Source organism: Carassius auratus, chromosome 2 (assembly GCF_003368295.1).
Source record: "Carassius auratus strain Wakin chromosome 2, ASM336829v1, whole genome shotgun sequence".
In the NCBI taxonomy this organism is placed as follows: Eukaryota; Metazoa; Chordata; class Actinopteri; order Cypriniformes; family Cyprinidae; genus Carassius; species Carassius auratus.
The window spans coordinates 2,647,808-2,670,795 of record NC_039244.1 but is presented as its reverse complement, the minus strand read 5'-3'; the positions used below and the strand labels follow the sequence as shown (position 1 = coordinate 2,670,795).

Below are 22,988 nucleotides of genomic sequence, written 5' to 3'. Positions count from 1 at the left end.
AAATCCTGCGCGTCACTGTAAATTTAAAGGCTAAGCTCGCGTGCTTGATTGCGTCCTGCACCATTCACACACATTTTAAATGAGGATGCTTTTCTTCCGGTGCTCCTTCGACCGGTTTTTCTCTGACTCATTAACTGCTTATCTTTTGCAATGCATGTAAAAGAATTCCTGGAGTCTTATCTCCGCGCCCTCGCGAGTTTGACGTCACGCGCGCCCTCGCGGTCCATCCCCGGTCGATCGCGTAACCAGGGCTTCCCTCGCACAGCCAGTGTTGCTAGGCGTCGGGATTCCGTGCTGAAACAGGACACCGGGGTTCCGTGCGACGGTCCTTTGTGTGACAAGATGCTAATCTCTTCCAGTTGCATAATAGGATGGAATTACAGTCGGTAAAACAGCTTCACAGGGGTTAATCATATCCACACACCGCTGCCCTGTTTACATTTCATCAGCGGCCGAGATCAAATGAAACCCTTTAAACTAAATGCACCTGTTAAGTGTAGCAAATGTGAATCTGCCAGTCTGAGACCGCTAGAGAAAATGCATCTTTAATGTTATATGTTGTCTGTACAAATCATACTAGCACAACGTTGTTTTTAATTTATGTTTTATTTATTTGAAAGTTGTATATCTTACCCAATTTCATATGTTTTCTTTTAAAAGTATATGTAGCTATATATATATTAAATAATGAAAACACACACACACACACACACACACACATAGCCTATATAATACATATACAACATGCATGTTATTTTTATTTAGAACTGATCTGAATAAGATATTTCACATACATTTACATAGTACATATAGTTTGATTCTTATTACACTGAAAAAAAATCATTGAATTTACAAAAAAAAAAAAAAAAATGATGGTAAGTGGTTGCAATCAATTTATTTTAGCTATATTTAAATAAAATAATATAGTTGATTAACTTTCAGCAAAATTTGCTTATTTAAATGTAGCTAAAATAAATTGATTGCAACCACTTACCATAAACAAATTTATTAAATTAAATTTATTTATTATTTTCAGTGTACTGTTATTACCTTGATGATCCACAGTGTATGAAACCAAAAATATTTTAAAACTCTATTTTAGCATTATTATTATTATTATTATTATTTAATCTTGTTTTGAGCATCAATCAAACACCATCTTTATGCACATTTTATTTAAATATTAAAACAAACTATGAGTGAAAAGTTAAATTTAGTTTGCTTCAGTGACCTGATGAGCATGAGCATGATTCTAGATCCAAAGAAAGCCCCAGAAAGTCTTTTGATTAGTTATAAAAATGGAGCAGATTCTGAAATATTTCAGCCTCATTTATTGTTTTACAATGTTCTGAATACAAAAAGCGGTCTCCAACTTTTGGACCTCACTTTATATATTTCATATGGATGTAGAGTTCCCACAGAAGGTAATAAGAGGCCCAAAATCCCACACTCTGTGCCAGACACAAAGAACGGTTCCGGTCAGTGGCTCGGTCGTCATCCAGCAGGTTTGTCATTCCTGTGGTTTAGTTTGTGCGTATGCGGCCAGAACCTGTTCTGAAGTATATGATCGCTATGAATGAAATGAATGTGTGGTGTGTGGAAGTGTGTAAGACCTGTTTGCTTTCTAAAGCTTTTGTCCTTTCGACTCCTACACAAACCTGATGAACCGGAGGATAAGTGCGTGTTTTTCAGTCCAGAACACCAAACAGTAACCATAACAAATGCATTTCTTCATAAAAGGTGGAAATAATACTTTCATATAATTGTTACAATTTTATACCAGCAGTAAACATAGTTTATCAGGACGGTCACATGCATTAAATGAAATGCGCAATATTTTCGATTAAAGCTTATTTTAATGTAAATAATATGAAAAATAAGAGTTGGTAAGCCTTTTTAACATTATTGGAAATAATCTTTTTATACTCACCAAAGCTGCATTTATTTGCTCAAAAATACAGTGAAATATTATTACAGTAAAAACATTTTTTTGTTGTTGTTAATATAGATAAAATCTATTTTATTTCTGATGCACAGCTGTTTTCTGCATCATTACTCCAATCTTTAGTGTCACATGATCTGCAGAAAGAACAGTATTCATTAGATTTTTTAAAAATTTCCTTTTTAGAAAATGTGAAACTTTAGTAACATTAAAGGTCTTTACTGATCAAATGAATGCATCTTTGCTAAATAAAAGTATTCAGTTCAATCTTTTCAACAGTATGCATACAGTACATTTAAGTGATCTCCATGTTAATGAAATAAACAGATTATGAATTTTAAAAAGCAACATTCTGCACTTTTCCGGACTTATCGAAACTTGATTTCGTGACTTATCCGGACACTAATATTCCACCTCCAGTTTCTCAGAACAATAAAACTAAGCCTTGCCCATCTATGCCAAGAAAAAAATGAATGTTAAAATGTGGGCGTAATGAAGAAAATGGCAAAAACCATATATCTGATTATTCATAATCTTTCAAAGCTTTTGCTGCTCAAAACTGAGAGTAATGGCACCATGGGAAAAGGGAACGATTATTAATTGAAATAAAAATAAGAAGGCTTTTGCATTAGACATGCAGGTGTAGTCATGTTCATGGAGCATGAAAATAGGACAATGGCATCCAAATAAAAGGGCAAGTACAGTCAACCCAAACCAACACCTCAAACCAAGCCCTGAAAAATCAGCTGTTAACTCAATTTGATCGTTTTTAAAATTGAAGACATAAACATTAAACCATTTACTATGGGTTCGAATCAACTTTGTCAAATTTAGTGCATTTTAATACATGTTTGACAGTTAAAGACTGACCTGGTTACACTGTTCTTGTGTGGTTAATTTATTATAAGTGTGCTTGCATGCATATTATTATTAATATAAATAATATATTATTTATAATGCATGTATCTATAGTTCTTGGCCAGAATAAATTACACATGAAATCATTCATTCTATAAAGTGCCATATTCTAAATTTTTTTTGAAATAAGTTTCTTCTACTCATCAAGCCTGCATTTATTTGATCAAAAATACAGAAAAAAATTTAATATTGTGATATATTATTAAAATTTAAAATAATTTTTTTTTAAATGTATTATACTTTAAATTATTATTTATTTCTGTGATGCAAAGCTGAATTTTTAGGATCATGATCACTTGATCCTTTAGAAATCATTCTAATATGATGATTCATTATCAAAGTTGGAACAGTTCTGCTGCTTAATATTTTTCAGAACATGTGATACTTTTTTAGGATACTTTGATGAATAAAAAGTAAAAAAAAAAAAAGAAGCTATGTTTTTAAAATATAAATATTTTGTATTAACAATATACACTACTGGTCAGTAATTTGGGGTCATTTTGGGGTTTTTTCTTTTTTTTAATAAAATCAAAAATTTTATTCAGCAAGGATGTGTTAAATTCATAAAAAGTGAGAGTAAAGAAAATATATTTTTAGAATATATATTAGATTACATTTTTTTTATTTTGAATAAATGCAGTTTTTTTTTTTACCTTTTATTGATCAAATATATGAGACAGCAGAACTGTTTCCAACACTCATAATAAATCAGAATATTAGAATGATTTCTAAATGATCATGTGATCGACTGATGTTACATGTGACACTGAAGGCTGGAGTAATGATGCTGAAAATTCAGCGCTGCATCACAGGAATAAATTATTTTTTTGAAGTATACTCAAATAGAAAACTATTATTTTAAGTTGTAATAATATTTCACAATATTACTGTTTTTTCTGTATTTTTGATCAAATAAATGCAGGCTTGATGAGCAGAAGATGAGCTTTCAAAAACATTAAAAATAGTAATGTTTACAAACTTTTGGTCTGTATATATATATATATATATATATATATATATATATATATATATATATATATATATATATATATATATAGTGTGTGTAATTAATATTAGATCATTTTCAAATAGCAGTAATAATGAGACGGATCAGACGAGGTATTTTCTAAACAGGTACTTTATTGATGCTTGACGAGGAGGTGAATTATTTTCATGAGATACAGAAACATTTTGAAAGGAATACAATTACAGTATGTCACATTTCAGCTCCACTGCATGACTACCATAGTAAACATGGTAACCCTCACATCCCATCCTTTAAAGACAAATTAAATTAGACAAATACAAAAAAATGGCACTGTGGTTGACTTTAGATTTCAGTTTTGTGTTGAATAGTTTAACACCGACTGTAATTCAGAATTTTAGCAGTAGTAGTAAACTCATGAGGTACAGATCCCAGATAACACTGAATTACAACATGCTACAAAAAACAACTTAAGAGTCAGCAGTGTGCAGGAATGACATAACAAAATCCTGAATGTTAGAAAACAATGTCTGTGGAAATACTGAACGAAATGATGGCAAAGAAATACAACCGTTTCAACAAGAGTCGATTCATTTGACCTTTCTGGATTTAATAATGTAACAAACAAACACTGTAATCTGCAACATACTATCACTGTGACCTCACGACTGTTGTTGAGTTCATCTGATAAATAACCAACGGCTCTCCATTCTAAACATGACGTGTTTACAGTATGAAAACATCAGAAATGTGACACATGAGCACTTCCTCCGTTCAGATGTGACTTGGTACCATTGGTTGAGGACTGTCAAAATGTCAAACACACACACACACACACATCTGCAGTATGTGAATTAACACTTGTGGAATAGCCACAAAATAATTCAATTCAAGCGAATCAGCATTTGTGTGTACTTGAGGAAAAACCTCCATAGACGTCAGACTCGTATTTCAACACAAAATCAAAAGAAACAATCAGAATTTGAAGGGAATGTGATTAAAAATCATGACATCAATCTAACAATCGAGGAACATCTCTCAAAGATTCAAAAGTTAAGATTCACAATCTAATCAACACGGTATTAAAGATTCAATTGTAGTTCATAAATCCAAGATCTGACATGTATTTGTTTGAAATGATGAATACTGCAGATGAGTGTGGAGCTCAGCAGAAGAGACCCATGATGCTCGTGGCTAATTCTTCACGTTTACTGAGTCCGCAGCTGATAGTCTGCAAAGACAGAAGGAAATGAGCGGCGCTTAATTAAATGCAGAGAACGACAGGAAACACGGGAGGAAAGTTAATTGTGACAGCTGAACTTTCTCTCTCCACCCATCAAAACACAATCAAAAACGCCATCAATCAAGAAGACTGAGACATTAGTTCACAAAATGAACTTAAATGAGGATTATAAACAGATGCTGGAAGCAGTCATGATAAAATACCCGGCACTTCTAGAGGAAGACCGTTAACCGGAGTTTACACGATTGTAGCAGATTTAGCAACAGTTTTGCAATATGTGCATTTGGTACTTTGTACATGGCTTTTACATTTCTTGTCATTAGACTAGTTTCACAACCCTGAGAACAAAGACAAAGAGGCTTTAACAGTGTCTCAGATTTCAACTGTGAATCGGTTACAAATGTCCGTTTTAATTGATTTCATTGATTCAATGATTTGTTTGACATGCAGAATTCGTTGAATAAATTCATCTTCAAAATGTCCAAAATAGATGCACTATAAAAAAATAAAATAAATGTGTAAACATAACACAGAAACAAAATATTTTTGTATATAAAATGACATTTCTGTAATAATTGTTCATTTAGTAAAATAAAAATAAAAAATTATATGCTTTAAAAACTTTTTATTTAGTAATTTGTTATTTATTTTTACTATTTATAAGCTACAGAAAAAAAACGTTCAGAGCAAACTCAAAAGATAATTAAAAAAATGATGTACATCATTTATAATAATAATCTATTTAGAAATGACAAAATTCAATATAACAATTGAATATACATTTATAGAATAACTATATATTTTTACATTTTATATAACAAATATTTATATTTAAACTACTAACATAATTATTGTTTTTGTAATTTTTATTATCATTATTTAATTAGCTACAATGAATCCCAGGTTAAAAAATATGGTTATAAGTAAACACATACAGAAAATAAAAAATAATAATAGTAGTAGTAACAATAATAGGATAAATATAATATAAAAATACATACAAATGTAACTCTGAGTACTTAATGTGTGTAAAACTTATTGAGCTCTCGGCTGTAATGATACACACAGTGTCAAAGTTCAAAATGCGAGTTCAGAGAAAGAAAGTCTCCTACAACATCATGCACCACACACTGTACCAGCGTTTCTAATTTTATCGGGGTTTCACCATCTTGCACGCGTCTGTCCCAAACATCCTCTTTTCACAGAACAATTTCACCTCCGCATTTAATACCAATCTCCCGTCATTCTGCACATTGCAGGTATTTGGCAACAATTAAGCAACAATTTTCTCTGAAAAACAATGACAAAAATAGAGAAAGAGAGAAGAGAGGATGAGAAAGAGGATGAGAGAGTGTTTTACCTCCGTTCTGGGTGATGTATCGCACCCAAGGCAGGGCCTGATAGCCGCTCTTCTCAATGATCTTCAGGTAACGCACCTGTCAAAACACACACGTTCATGCAATGCATTGTGGGTGAATTCATTTAACCAAACCTGCTAAAGGCCTCCAACACAATGGAAATAACAACACATTCAAGGAATACAAAAAGAGTTTGTTTGGCCTTTGGTTTTGTGTAGGGATGCACCGATATTAATCAACCGATTTTTCCTTAATTTACAACCGTCGGCATATCGGCTATATAAGGAAAAAGACCGATATAACAAACCAATTGTTTACTAATTAACTGCGTGAAGGCACTGAGCTGTATAATGTCTGTTGCATAATGCATGTCTTCACTTTAGTGTTAATCAAATAACAAAAGATGAAAGATTGCACACTATTCTTGACTAAATATCTTTTGTAGCTTTCAAAAATGTAGCAGACCTCAGGACCAAATCTTTTCTGATATTTAAGTTTATTGCGTCCTTTTTTAAAATCATAATAAAGTCGGTTACTATAAAAGTATATATACTATTCATATGCATTTAATTTATACAGTGGTGTTATTTTACATTACTTTATGAAACTGAAAACTGTTAAACCTACCTAAAAAGCGCAGTTTATTTAAATAAATATAATATAAATATGCATTTATGTTAAATGGATCCAATCCATGCTCATTAAAAATTATTCGATGATGCAGCAATAAAACTGCTAGTATAATTAAATGCAGAAGATTTTGAACTGATACTATCTATTTTGATGCCAAAATTTCAAATAAGACAAATATCGGTTTCGGTATCGGCCGATAAATGTTTGTTAAAATCAATATCGGTCCCAAAAAATCCTATTGGGGCATCCCTAGTTTTGTGTAAATTAAATGCCACTTTAAAACTGTCTTCCAAAGCACAATGCATCTTTATTGTGCCAAAAAGAGAAAGAACGACAAATGATTATTGCATTTTAGCATGCAACAAAAAGGGGCTTTGAACAGACTCAACCAAGAATATTTGTGGAATATCATGCAATGGCAACAGCATCCCAGGCTTGTGATATCTATACATCATTTTGCATTAGCTTCATGTCAGGTCCACGTGGGCATCTGATGGTAAATCTGAGCGCAGCCTGGGAAAGTGGCAGAGTTTGACACCGCGAGCGGAAGCGCATGAAGAAGTGAGATTGGGGAAATGGCACCTTTCAGTGGTGAACGCTATTGAGTCACTCGTTGTGTTTATACGGGCCTTGCATCACACACAAGCTTTTGCACAACCGCTCCAAACATGCTGAAAGAGCACAATCATGTTTTGAAAGAGGCCACAGATAAACCTGATACTCAGAATTAGAGGTGAAAAGTGTTGTTGTTGTTTTTTTTACACATGGACGAATTTTACGCTGGTTTCTAACGGGTTCGATTCCCTATAGACTTTTAGTGTATGTTGCTCTACGTTAAACAACTTGACTGTTAAATTGTGGTTTATATGATTGGAGAAAAAGCATTTTAAAGCAAATACATAATCAAGATTATAAAACAAATTTTTTAAATACATTATTTTTAACAACTACATTGGTGTAAATTTGCATTTCTGTGATTGGAAAAAAGTAATAATTGCAGAGCGAATACATAATGAAGATAATAATACAGATTTTATATATATATATATATATATATATATATATATATATATATATATATATATATATACACACAAATTATTAAACTATTAATAATATGATTTGAAATTTTTATCAGTTTTAACCGTAACTGATTGCATAATAATACATTTTCATGTATATATTTAATAATAACGTATAATTATGGTACTAAAACTAATATATATATATATATATATATATAAACACACACACACACACAGACACATTTTACAATATGATTGGAATATAATACATTTATAATATACAGTCTTAAAATCTCAATAAAGAGTAATAACAATGATTTACCATAATAACATAATTGTTATAATAATTTTAATAAACCAAAAGCACTTCGAACGCACCTCTCTGTCTAAATCGATGAGTAACGTTTGAAAGAACAATGAAAAACACGGGTGGAAGGAGCGGTAGGTGTGTTTGGGAATGTTTTTGGAAACTCTCTTTATTTTTGTAATTCCATTTGATGTCGCTAGTCACCTTTAAACGTCTCCCGAGCGCAGGGTGGACATTTACGGCGTGAGGAATTACAGTCCTCCTGTCCAGCAGCTCTGTGTTTGTTGATTTTTCTAATCATGGACTCTATTCTCTGAGAAAACCTCCCTGTCTAAATGCACAGAAATAGCAGATGTAAGATGCAAAATAGGCTTACGCAGAACAAGAGATGTATTCTAGGTATCAATACAGATTTTCAGACAAGCACAAGGACAACCCTGCCGTCGTTATTTTGAGAAGGCCGCGTCCTGGCGTCCGTGGGCCGGTAATGTGCCACTCTTGGGTGCAGCTCACACAAACTTACCAGGCCACCATCGGCGTCCGCCCTGGCGAGACGTCCAGACTGTAAAGATCTAAACGCAGTGCCATCTGCGCGACGCTTGTTTTGTGTAAATGTAGCGATTCGGGCTTGTCGGGTTGCGTTTATGTCATGCTCTGGTTTAGCCCTTCATGAACTCCAGTGTATATTTGTAGCTGGATGAAGTCCAGTGTCAGTGAGGACGCTGGACGCGTGGGCAGTCCTGAGATGTGCGTGGTCACCGCTCTCTCATTAGCATGCGGCGTGAGCTCACAGTCAGACAGACAGGCAGACACGCACAAACATAAACGTGCACAGCTGCTGACTCAGCTCTTTACAGGCATCATTCCTTCACTATGCACACACAAGCAAACAAATACACAAGAGGGATGTTGCTGAAACACAGCGGTTTAGTGTTTTTAGAACGATAATGAGATGGAAAAACATGCATCATGATAAAAAATATTAAAACCTAATGTTGACGTTAGAAAAACACGAGAATAAACTAACAATGGTGCAACTGCTGTGCAAAAGTTTGGGGTCAGGAAGATTTGTGTTTTTTTTTTGAGAGATAAATTAACACTCATTCAGCAAGGATGCATTTAAATGACCAAAAGTGATAGTAAAGACATTTATGACATTAGAAAAGAATTTGATTTGAACTTTCACTTAAACAAATAGTTGTTTTGATTTGTAGTAAAAAAAAAAAAAAATACTACTTTTTACTAATATTATTATTTTTTTAAGATTTTAAAGATTTTTACAGCATTGGTGAATGGAAGAGACTTAAAAAAAAATTCAATTGATTCAATTTAGATTTGGATTATTTTGGATATATATCAGATACAGTACATGAAGGGAAAAAAAAATCTCTCAACTAATGCTGTATAATATACATGAGAGTTGTTTTTCGTTTTACTGACCAAAGCTGTAATTTTAGTGGTATTCAAATGCACTTAAGTGAATGAAATGACATGATAAAATATTGACTAAATTTAAAGCACAAGTAAAAAGACAAACAAACAAATGAACAGTTCCAAGGTTTCAGATTTTAAACTGGATAAAGTGGCAGCCCAATACATAAGACATTAAGGACATTGTAGAAATGTTCTTAAGAAGGCATTAAAATGTATTTTTATTTGTTATAATAGAAGTTTGCACCACTGGAAGCTTAAGTCTTCTACCAGATTCATCGAAAACTAATATACAATAAACAAACGAAGAAAAATAAATTAATAGACAAACCAAAAGTAACATGATCTGATGGAGTCATATCCTAAATCTGTGTTTAAAAATTTACTATTTTTATTTTAGCCATATTTTATGGCAGTTTTCTTGACTTACTGCTAGTAAAAACATTTATAATGATCCTGAGAAATGTTGTGCCATGTGAAGAGCTCAAAGCTACAGCAGAGAAAGTTAAAGATTGTTTTGTGTTTTAAAAACCGAAATAACACGTCTACAAAGTCTGTGCCCTCGGAGGCTGACGGTGGAGAAATGCTCATTTACGAGATGATGCATGCTATACCTAATGACAGTGTGGGAAACGCAACAATTATCAACAGAAAGCAACTTTAATTGAAGAAGTCGAGCACTTAGAGGATCGGAAAAACTTGCATGAGTTTCTTCAGAATATACACTAGTCCATAGTTTGGGATTAAGAATGTAATATGATGATTTGCTGCTCAATTATACATTTTTAACAGTATTATCCACATTTTATTTTTTCAGGATTCTTTGATGCATATAAAGTTCAAAAGAACCGCATTTATTTGCAATAGAAAACTTCTGTAACATTATAAACGTCTTTAAATGTTACTTTTGATCAATTTAATGCATGACTAGAAGTATTATATTTAATTTGAGATCGATCCTTTCAGCAACACGTCTGTGTTCAACATTGATAATAATCAGAAATGTTATTTGCGGTATATTATAATGATTTCTAAAGATCATGTGACACTGGAGTAATTTACAGGAATCAACTACATTTTAAAATATATTCACAAGGAAAACCATTATTTCGAGAGTCTCTACTGCATTTTTTTTTTGCAAACATTTAAAACATTAAACATCAAACTGTTAACCAGTAGTGTAAAAATATAGCTGTTCCCGTTTACACATAAAACCAGAGCATGCTTAAAATCACACGCACGTGTCTGTGACTACAGAGGCCAGTGGTAATAATCCAAAGGGCCATGTTCAGACTGACCAGTGCATCAGGATCTCGTCTTACACACACAAACACACAACCAAACCCTGGCCTGGTTCTGTGAGCGTGGGACTGGTGCTAATCGCAGCTTATCAAAGCCTTCCTGAGGTTTCAGCACCCAGACGCTTCTCTCACGGGAACCCAGCAGTCAACAACTTCCCCGTGGAGTCGAGTCCAGTTTTTGTGATGCACCTCTCACTGGAGCGGTCAGATGATAGTCTTGATTTATGGAAGAACTAACATGCATTTCACAGCCTCAAAGCTGTAATCGTTTGCTCTTTTGATGTTCGGGGGAATCAAAACACCCACAAGACTGCTGGGAAGCAGATAAAAAGTGTCAGCGCTGAATGAAAACACCCAAAAAAATGGAGAGAGGAAATTTCTGAAGTTGTGCACTTAATTAGATCTGACACTCGACTGACTCTCCCCTCATCAGTTTTGCCCAAACATCCTCACTCTCAAGGGAAATTGAGTTTCAGATGATTTTATGTCATTAACGTCCATGTGGGCTGATGAAACTTACCATTATATGGAGGAAATCTTTTGTGTCAAACATTAAATTAGAGGTAATTTTATTGGAGTAGTTGTTTATGAATATGGGACCCGAGGTCGCACCGGGTTCAGCTGGAAAACTGCTGTTTCACTTTCAGGCTCTCTGTAATTTGCCCGAATCTTCTGATGTCACAGCAGTCAGGCTGTTATTTGAGTGTACGGACTGTGGATTTTACTGTCGATTGTCCGTCTGGTTTGTGGGTTAAAGACAAAAACAGCTCAATGTCAAACAATGTCAGAAGGAAATGCTGACAAATGACAGACCGGCTGCTTATGCTGCTCGCTTGGAAATGTGACAATGTAAAAGACAACATACTGAATGAATAAATCCTCACGTAGATGTTAAGTAAGGATTTCTTCCTGTATAATACCCTATTATGCCATTTTTTAAAAACAATAGGTTTACATGCATACAGGTCTAAAACGCTTCCGTATTCTCAAAATACGCATCTCAAATGATTCTCCCAAAGCAGTTCTAATGAGGCAATAATTGGGTCAAATAAAATCTCAAAAACAAGTAATCATGGTTTTATCCAACGAAACAGTTCAAATAAAATATATATATATTTTTAAGAAAATAATATAACAGCAATCATTTTAATTCACATTACGGTCAAATTAAAACACAATATTTATGGTTGCCTTTTTCCATTTTAAAATGTTAAACCATCAAACATTTAGATAAAAAAACTGCATCCGGGACATCAACGCTTTTCTTTTATTTACAAGCGCTTCTCATTACAAATTTGGAAAGACGTTTGGTGCATGTTGCATTTTCAAATGCACATTATATGCAACACAAATGGATGCAGATGCAGATAAAGTTCACGTAGAGAAGCATTTACTGTGAACCAACACTGGTTTAAGAGCTGCTCACGTGTAAATGAACACAAATTGCTACGATTAACTCTTAAAGACACAGTGCATTTTTTTTTAATTAAATCACAGCCTTTGTGAGTTGCTAATAGCACTAAGCCATATCTTTATTGTGGTTTCATTTCATTTAGCCATGCAGCCATTCCTGCTGGACGATTCAACAGATGAAAACGCTAACTGAAGGAGGGACGAGAGCCATATTTAGGCTCCAGAAGAGTCTAGCAGGACTCGTATGGTTATTATAAGAGATAATGAATGCATGCAAACTGAACCAACAACAAATGAAACAAACAGATTTCTGCAAAAGGAACATCAACAAATCATGTTAACGAAAAAAAAAGCATGGTTTTGAAACCAGCGAGAGTTCGATCCAAAGCTGCAGTGCACAACATCTGTTTGAGAATCATTCCCAGATCCACAAACATCAGTTTCCACAAACACATCCCACAGCTCAACTGTGTCCCGTCCAGTTTACTGCTGCTCTTTCCACCTTTATAAACTGCTGAGGCCTGAGAAACACACACACTCCACTGACCATAACAAATAAACACAGCGTCTGCTAAAACACAAGATTCAGCAGCGGGAGCGGGAGCTGTGCTTCTGTTCTGTCTGTCCTGGATTTGACTGACCGCCAGCGTCTGGATCGGGCCGCAACACACACACACACACACACACAACTTTAACCGTTTATTCTAACGCAACATGATTAAACCTGCGGTCCGGTACGAGACACATGATAACTTAACGGGGACAAAAAAGAAGATATTGTTCAAGAATGTTTCATCTGTTGACTTTCATGGTTTAGACAAAAACAAAAAAAATACTAAATTCAAATGATCTTCTTTTATGATCTGCAGAAATAAATCATAGAGGTTTGGAATGAGATGAGTGAGTAAATGATGACAGAATTAATGTTTGTGGGTGTACAGATTCGGATTTTATGACTTTTAATGTAAACACCAGAAGATTTATTGGTTCCATCAACCCACAGAGCTTGTGCTATTTTAGTATTATTTATATGCTAGTATATTATTTGAGATATATATGTGTGTTTGTGTGTGTGTGTGTGTGTGTGTGTGTGTGTGTGTAACCCTGGACCACAAAACCAATCATAAGGGTAATTAAAAAAATAAAAATAATTATATATATAAAATGTAAATATTGTATAAATATTTGTCTGAGATACAACTTTTTTTAAATCTGGAATCTGAGGGTGTAAAAAAGTCTTAATACGGAGTAAATCATCTTTAAAGTTGTCCAAATTAATTCTTAGCAAAGCATACTGCTAATCAAAAATTAAGTATTATATATTTACAGTAGGAAATTAACAAAATATCTTCATGGAACATGATCTTTCCTTAATATCCTCATGATTTTTGGCATAAAAGAAAAATCGATAATATTGACCAATCCTAAAAATAAAATTAAAATATTCCCCAGCGACTCAAAACTCAAGGTTTTGTGGTTCAAGGTCACATATAACCTATATATTCAATTTTCATTTTAATATTAGGTTAAGTTTTAGTACTTTTGATGTGTTTGTTATTTTATTACTTTTTTGTAAATATTTCTATTTATCTTTAATTTACTTTTATTCAATTTTTAATTTTAGTAATCGTTTTCTTGGCTTAAATGTACTTCTCATTTAAATTTTTCCTCGAATATTTATATATTTTCTGGTATTTCAGCATCATTTCTATAATCAAAAACCTTTTTTAATAGTTATATAAGTAGCTTAAGATAAAAGCACTAGAGTAAATGCCGTTTTTTTTGCTCAAAAGCTCTGAATTTAACTTCATAGTGTGTGATTTGCTCATATTAAGCTTTCAACACTGCAGACATGAGCTGTCAGTGTACAAATGCTTAAAAAGTACAGATTTATACCACCATCTATTGGTGACAAAGCAAAGAGCACACATCAGATCTGCCATGACCTGAGGAACAGGTGTTCAACAGCCGAAAAAATACAAAACCATCAAACAAACAGTCAACAGCGCCCCCTTTTGACAAAAAACAGGAAGTGCTATTAAAATGACAACAAAAATCTGCTCTGGTAAAACAGACTCATCTGAAACTGAGACAGCTCTTACATATACTACTCATGTACAGATTTAATTAAGATTCAGTAATTTTTATTAAAGGCAGAGTTAGAGTAATTCATTAGAAGGATGTTGCTTTAATATTATGGCATGCTTTTTGAATTCACACCATAATACAGAAGCTACTTTTTAAGTAACATATTATTTAATCTATTTATTGACAAATGCAACTGTAAACCTCTCCGAACCACCAATCCTAGTTAGGCTGGTTTACATCAGGGTTATTATTATTATTATTGTGTTAAGTAAAACTAGAACTAAAACTATTAAAACATTCTGGTTAATCAAAGTAAAATAAAAAAGTAATATGAAACGGAAAACCTAAATTATTTCAGTACATTTTTACTTATTTCAGTTTTTTACCAAAGGTAGCATTTTCAAAATTTCATTTTAAAGACATTAAAATTACTAACTGCAAATGATAAAAATAATAATTATATATATATATATATATATATATATATTTTTTTTTTTTTATAAAAATAAACCTAAACCTAGTATTTTTTAGTAAAAAAAAAAAAAAAAAAAAGTATATGACAAAAGCCCATAACAAAATAACTAAAATGTAAATAAATAAATAAAAAGTAGAACTAAAAGTATAAAATAAAAGCTAATTCAAAACTAATTGGTATGTAAAAAATACTAGAATACTACCAGCTCATGCCTAAATAGCAAAAAAGCAATGCAACAAAACTTTCATAACTAAAGATAGACAAAAAAAAGTTGAACTGCAAGCCACACTTTGTAATAAAAGTATCAGTTATTCACCTGTATACCAGAGGTGGTGAAGTATGGGATCTCAAACTTGACACTGATTGGTGGTTTTCCCTCCTTGTCCTCCGCCTCAACGCTGGGCAGCCCGAAATGAGCCCTCATCAGGTACTCCTTCCCTCCCTGAAACAGAGAGAACACACTTGTTTTATCATCATGATTTAGATTTATCATCATGATTGAACAGTGATGTTTTCTTACAGGGAAAGATTTTATGGACCAAACGATCTCGCTGTTCTCCGGCACCCACTTGACGCTGCCCACCGTGGTCTTAAACTTGGGCGAGTCTGCGTCCGTCGGGACTGGGATGTGGATCTCCACGTTGTTGGCAGTCGAGCGTCGCTTGAACTGAGACTTGGCCTACGGTAAAACAGAGGGTCAATATAGATGATCTGTGGAAAACTCAAACCGAAGTCCACAGGGATGGACGTGTTCTCACTTTGATCATGTACTCGATTCTGCTGTGTGAATGCTTCTCGATCACAGACTCGATCCAGATCAGAGGCTTCACCTGTTCACACAGAAAACCAAATCCCATCAGAACCAAACCCCAGACAACAGCAAACGACAAGTAGAAATTGACCAGTGCTTTTTTAGTATTAATAAATACTATTCATAATGTTTTGCAATAGCATATTTTATTATATAATAGTTTGAATTTGCATATTTTTAATTAATTGTAGTTACATTTTTATAATTGTATGTTCCTTTTCCATTGACATTGCTATTATGTTATTTTAAGTAAATTATTTTAAGAAATTTTTATAACTCTTTTTTTTTATCTGATTCTTTACAGTATTTTTTTTTTATAATTAAATGTATTATTTATTTACAATATTCTTATTTAGGTTTAACTGGCTCAACTTTAGTTTAAATTTATTTTATTTTCAGTTAGTAATTTTAGTGCTTTAAACTGAAATTAGAACATTTTTATTTTTATATTATTATATCATTATATTTCAGTATGTATTTGTATAATATATAATATATTTATATATTATATTTTTAACCTTAAAATTAAATATTTAAATATGAATAATATTAATATTAATATTAAATATGAATAATATTAAAATATTAATATTTTAAGTAGGTTTATTTATATATTTCTAATTATATTATTGTATATTTTATTTAGTAGTAGTTAACAATATTACCCTAGAATTTATTTAAAGGGGAAATCGGATGCAAAATTCACTTTTATATGATGTTTGCACAGAATGTGTCTTAGCAATGTGTGGACACAACCACTCCACAGTGAAAAATACATTGAGGAATTTATTTGACAGACATTTCATGAAGACCTTAAAGAATTATATCATCTTGTTGAAAATGGGCATCCGGTTTAGTTAGTATGGATGAGTTTAGACCCTCACGTGTGTGTTGAGGCGGTAGGACATCAGCTCAAACTCTCCGTCTGGAGGGATGAAGGAGATCGTGCGATCGTTCTCGAATCGAGACAGACGCACACACTGATGAAACTTCACATCCTCCAGCTCCACAGACTTACTCTTCCCACCTGAAGAAGAGAGACGGCTACAACACCACACCTCAGGAGTACTTCAGCACACAGATGAGCTCAAAACCAACACACAAGAAACTCCAGTTCTTTAACCATCCATATGGGGACTAAAAAATTTAGGAAATAGACTCACGGCCGGTGTTCTCAAACAGAACCTTGTCATTCAGACCCAAACGCAGCTCTGGCATTCCTGAGAGGAACACTCTCATCTTAATGGAGCCCACGATCTCGCTGCGGAGGACGTTACCGTTCGCGCTGACCTGCAGAGAAATCAGCAGCCATCAATCAGTCGTGACAATCACATAGAGACAAATACTCAATCAATCAAAACAAACAAACAGGATTCAGTCTAAAAACTGTCCATTTGAATGCGTAAAATAAACACACTTATATTCTAGATGACAAAAGTATAAATAAAGCAAGAGTAACACTCATTTTACACACAGCGCACGGAGAAAATGACATGAATATGACAGTGGGTGAATGCATAAAGCGATATTTGGCATTTTTATATCTTTTGAAACATCATGCATTTATTACAATTTGAAAGTAACAACTAATATTAAATATAATTAAAAAAAATATATACAGTATTTTCCGGACTATAAGTCGCACTTTTTTTCATAGTTTGGCTGGTCCTGCAACTTATAGTCAGGTGCGACTTATTTATCAAAATAAATTTGACATGAACTGAGAGAAAACATTACCATCTACAGCCGCCAGAGGGCGCTCTATGCTGCTCAGTTCTCCTGTAGTCTACACTGAAGACATAGAGCGCCCTCTCGTGGCTGGAGACGGTAATGTTTTCTTTTGGTTCTTTGTTCTAAATAAACTCGATTTATAGTCCAGTGCGACTTGTAGTCAGAAAAATACGGTATCTGTCGGTCGAAGTTGAATTTAATACCTCTTACTACTTTTTTTTAATACCTTCAAAATATTTTTTTATATCAGCTGCAACTGTAGGGGCGTACATTAAATATCTTTCCAAATGGAATAACATATTGCATCACAATGTAACGAGGTCATCATAACTTAACATCAACACTGGACTCAGAAACTGCCCAGAGAGATAAGAACAGAAATAAAGACAGAAGAGGAAGGAGACATCTTCTTCATAGGTCATCAGTCAGTAAGTCTGATGTGTGAGCAATCTCAAAAAAAGAGGAGGCCGTGAAGTAAGCAGTAAGCACAGGTGTTATTAAAATAAATTCATAGATTATAGATTAATCAAGATGTCACAATGGGCCTTTGTCCATAGTTTTTAATCAAAGTCAAAAAGTAACAATTGCTTAACAATGTTGGACATTTGAATGAACAGCTACGCATCAATATTTAAACCAAATTTCCAAGTGGTACAATTTGGGCCTTGAAAAATAAAAAAGGAAGCAACCAGATAATAATAAAGTGCAACTTTACACTGTAATTATGTACCGTATTTTCCGGACTATTAGTCGCACTTTTCTTCATAGTTTGGCTGGTTCTGCGACTTATAGTCAGGTGCAATTTATTTATCAAAATTAATTTGACATGAACCAAGAGAAATGAACCAAGAGAAAACATTACCAGCCACCAGAGGGCGCTCTATGCTGCTCAGTTCTCCTGTAGTCTACACTGAAGACACAGAGCGCCCTCTAGCGGCTGGAGACGCTAATGTTTTCTCTTGGTTCTAAATAAATGCGACTTATAATCCAAAAAATATGGTAAGTATGTGACAGATTTCACTGCCTGTAACACTGGGCCTATGTTGACCTGTCATTGGCATGTCTACTCATTTGGCCCAGAATAAAGTGCCTTATTAATAAAGTGCAGAATATCTCGTAGACTATACGCCATCCACCAATCGGTTCTCTGCAAACACACTTCCCTATACAACCTCCACTTTAGATTACAACTTACTTACAAATCCCTCTTTGAAATGCTGGATACAGCCAGGCTCTCTGAATGCCAGATACAGGTGATTCAGATCTCTAACATTATACATTTTAAATGATCAAAGATACACATAGGAGATGTTAAATTCATTGTGCTAGATAGGGTACTTGCAACAGTAGGTTAACAATTGACAAATAACGATCAAACTACCTTACACAACCAAGGGAACTAACAAAAGGCAAAGTTGCTTGGCTCATCTCCGTCCTTAAACGCTCGGCCTGGACTCTTTCGGTAAAGGGTTAAAGCTTTCATAATAACAGCAGGTTGATCACCTCACACCACAGAAGCACAATGACATGGATGTGGCCGCGTCCTGACCTTCGTGATGGATTCCTGTGTTTATTATGAGCTCGTCTAGAGACATCTGAGAAACGTGGCGCTTCTAAACACATACCAGGAGGTTGACAGACTCGATGACGTCCAGGAAAACCTCGTTCTTCCTGTACTTGATGCCCTCAGACCTCCAGGAGACGGCGTTGGTGACCGTAGCAGGGGGCCGAGGAGCGCCCGTGTCCAGCTTGTGACCTTCCTGCGTGATGTATCTGTGAAAAATAAACACTTTCCATCAGTATTACATCTGCTGGGTCAGTTATTTTGGAAACAAAACAGACTTTTAAATGAACGTCCGTCACACGGTTTGAGGGCAAGTGAACAGAGCTGATAAAAATGGCTCATAAAAGGAAATCAAACATGCACTTACTCCTGGAGGATCTTGCTGTCAGTTGTTTGCGGGTATCCAAAGTCCATGAGTTCATCCAGCAGCTCGTAGATTATGACAAAGTTATCTCTGATGCTCTCCTCCTCCAGCTCCTTAAAGTATTCAGAGAAAACCTGGAAGACAGACACATCAAACACCTGCTGTGATCCTGAAACGTATGCAGTGATAAACCTATATATATACATATAATTATTAGTTATGATTCAATAAGATGAGCTTCCTCAACCAGAAGTTTACATTTTTATTATAAAGTACCTGAATAATTTTGTAGAGGAAGGAGAAAACCAAGGAGACGCAAGCATTCTTTTTGGATGTTGCAACAACTGTTAATTATCGAGTTAAGAGACAAAAGATGCTTAAAAGAAGCAATAAACCAATACAATGATTTAACAAAAATATTGTAAAGTGATTCTAAGTAAGTAAGTAAGTAAGTAAGTAATAAAATACTACAGTGATCAGCCTTTTATTCAGCAGCCATTATATTTGATACATCAGCCATGATATTTTAATTATTTGATTTTTAATTCATTTAATTTATTAAGAATTAATTTTACTTGCTAAATGCTAAGACTAATACCAATTAAAATCATTGATACTAATTATAGCAATAAAGCAATCTAATTAATTAGTGTCATTTTTATGACCGTTTTGTAAGTTTATAATGTGGCTCATCCAGTAAAATAATTAAATAATTAGTTAAGACATCCTTGATTATAGCAAAACTCATAATCGTGATTATTTCAGTCAATATTGCGATATTCATCAACATGCATTTATTTAACTCATCTTTTTAAAAGTTGATATCCTTGAATTGTAAATATAACTAAATTGAAAAACATATAAAAAATAAAAATAAAGCACTTTTTACAATCTTTATTTTTTCTTTTTGTAATATCGTCTTTATAGCGATATTAGAAAATGATAAAAAATGATCAGATCCAAGATCAAATCATTACATTAAAACTATTTGATTTGAAGTGCAAAAAAAAAAAGTTATAAACTACTTTTTTAGGGAACAAATGATCTGGGAACCCTGTGAAAACTATAGTGTCAATTCATTTTTTTTTCATCCAGAAAAATATTTAAATAATTAGTTAATAGATCTCCTTGATTTAAGCAAAACTCAGAATCTGGATTATTTCAGTCAATATTGCAACATGCATTTATTAAAATGTGAAATAGTGTTGATTCATTTTATTTCAGTTTCAATGTTAAGTTTTGAGTCAACAAAATCCTTTTTATGGTTCTATTTTTAGATAACTACAAAAACCTCAGAGCTCAAAGTAGGTTTTCTCTATGTAGAAAATGAGTGGGATGTTTAGTTGTAGAACTCTTTATGGTTTGGAGGATACGGTACAGGTTATTGTGTTTGATCCACATGAAGCGAACTCCCCCGTGAGCCAGGATGGGCGACAGCGTTCCCTCCTCCTCTTTATCCATCAGCAGGGTCATGAAGTGCTCGATCTCTGACATGTCCACATCACCGCGGTAATTACGACAGATCAGCACCTGGAACACACACACACACACACACACACACACACACACACACACACACACACACACACACATGACCAATTTAAAATCCACTGACTCCATTTCCAATAACTGCTGACATGTTGACATTCAATAACATTTATTCAAGTTATGATTATTACATACAACTAGAAGTGCTTTAAAAAAGCGAAATGTGAATTATATCCTATTAAATATACTAAAGCACAAGGATTAAGTCAAACTAAAGAATGACAACAATAATTGACTTTTGACTGACAGTTACAAAATTAACATCCATTAATAATAAACAGCTGTTTCAATAGTTGTTTTAAAACACAACTAAATACGAATCTAAATCCCCTCAGAGTTTTCAGACCAAAAGAAACATTTTGATATTTTTTTTATTAAAAATTACTTTAGTTTGTGTTTACGCTGATGTTTGCTGTGGTTTAGCTTTAGCCTGCTGTGCTAGTGAACCGTTATCTTACCTTCCCCTTCAGATCTAACACATAAACAGCGCTGGCCGACATATTTGCGCCTTTTCGACCGCTTTTACCGTTGATCTATAGAAGTCCACTCACTTCAGGCGCATTTGTTTGTTTAATAAAGAGCTGTCATGCGTTTTAGATGCTCAGAGAAGCTCCAACATCATAAAATAGCGGATGGAGAGATTTTGAGGAACTAACCGGGTGGCGCTGCAGCGGTGCGAGTGAGGGACTGTAGCGCCACCTGCCGCAGTGGACGAACGAGAGAACTGCAGCTGCACCACAGTATTTATATTATTATTATTAATCCATTAAACACGAGCAATTTAAGTTCAACAGTTCTTATAAATAGATTATGCTTTAAAAAGGACTATGTGACCGTACATGTTCGAGTCTCTATCGATGTATATAACACGTTTCACTTGTGACTGCACTGATAAAGCAAGATCATTGCTAGAAAAAAAACAAGTACTTTTTTAATTGTAAATGCATTCAAATTCATGATATTCTTCAATCTCTTTACCTTTAGCAAAACCTTTAACCTTTAACCAAGGCTCGTGATATGCTTTATGAATGTGAAATATTTATATGTTTAATTTAAAAATAAAACAATGAAAAATGCATGTTGCTTGAAATTGAATAAATGTAGCCTAAACTAAAATTAATATAACTTTTTATTATTATTATTAAGTTTAACTGGATGTACGAACTAAAAAACTAAAATAAATAAAAATTACAAAATCACAAAAAATGACTTAAAATTTAACACAATAGGCTACATAAAAATAATTCAAAATATTTATAACAACTTTTATAAATATTTATAAAATGAGTATCTTGATTATACTAAAACACCACTGGCCATTATGTGGAATTTATTTATCTAAAAATATTTGTAAAAATATTTGCATGTTGCATTATGTTATGTCATATCACAGAATATAAAACTAATAAACTGAAGCCCATTTTACTTTACAGGGATAGATGCTCCAAAAATCAAAGTCCTCTCATCATTTACTGACCCTTAAGTTGGTTAAAAACAATAAAACTATTTTATTTAATGAGAAACAAAATAAATGCATGGGGAAAGGCTGAGCTTTTCCATAAAATGACAAATAAATGGTGATCAGAGCCAGTTCATGTTTGTGTGTACTGTTCCTTTAAGAGTGTGAACTAATGAACTCAGATCAGAGGTCTGCAGTTTTTAATGTAATATTGGCCAATATGTTCTTGATGCCAGAATTTTTATGCTGGGCTGTAAAATGTAGAATATGATGGAATGTGACACTGAGCTCCTGGAATTCTGGAATGTCATTTAGTTTTCCTCCAGGTCCTGTTCCAGTCATCTTACTGCTTCACATAAACAAAGCATTCCAGACTGAAGTTCTATTTCTGT

At 33.6% G+C, this 22,988-nt stretch overlaps 1 protein-coding gene across 1 annotated transcript; it reads right to left on the bottom strand.

Moving 5' to 3' along the window:
• Positions 1-3,980: 3,980 nt before the first annotated feature.
• Positions 3,981-21,804, bottom strand: LOC113112421 (AP-1 complex subunit mu-1). Its single transcript, XM_026277986.1, has 12 exons — positions 21,596-21,804; positions 20,963-21,119; positions 19,866-19,933; positions 19,593-19,723; positions 19,287-19,434; positions 17,094-17,220; positions 16,815-16,957; positions 15,878-15,949; positions 15,640-15,798; positions 15,436-15,561; positions 6,449-6,524; positions 3,981-5,076 (listed from the first exon to the last, which is right to left on the bottom strand). Exons 1-12 carry the CDS (start codon positions 21,635-21,637, stop codon positions 5,054-5,056), a joined length of 1,272 nt encoding a protein of 423 aa, XP_026133771.1. The 5' UTR covers positions 21,638-21,804; the 3' UTR covers positions 3,981-5,053.
• Positions 21,805-22,988: the final 1,184 nt, after the last annotated feature.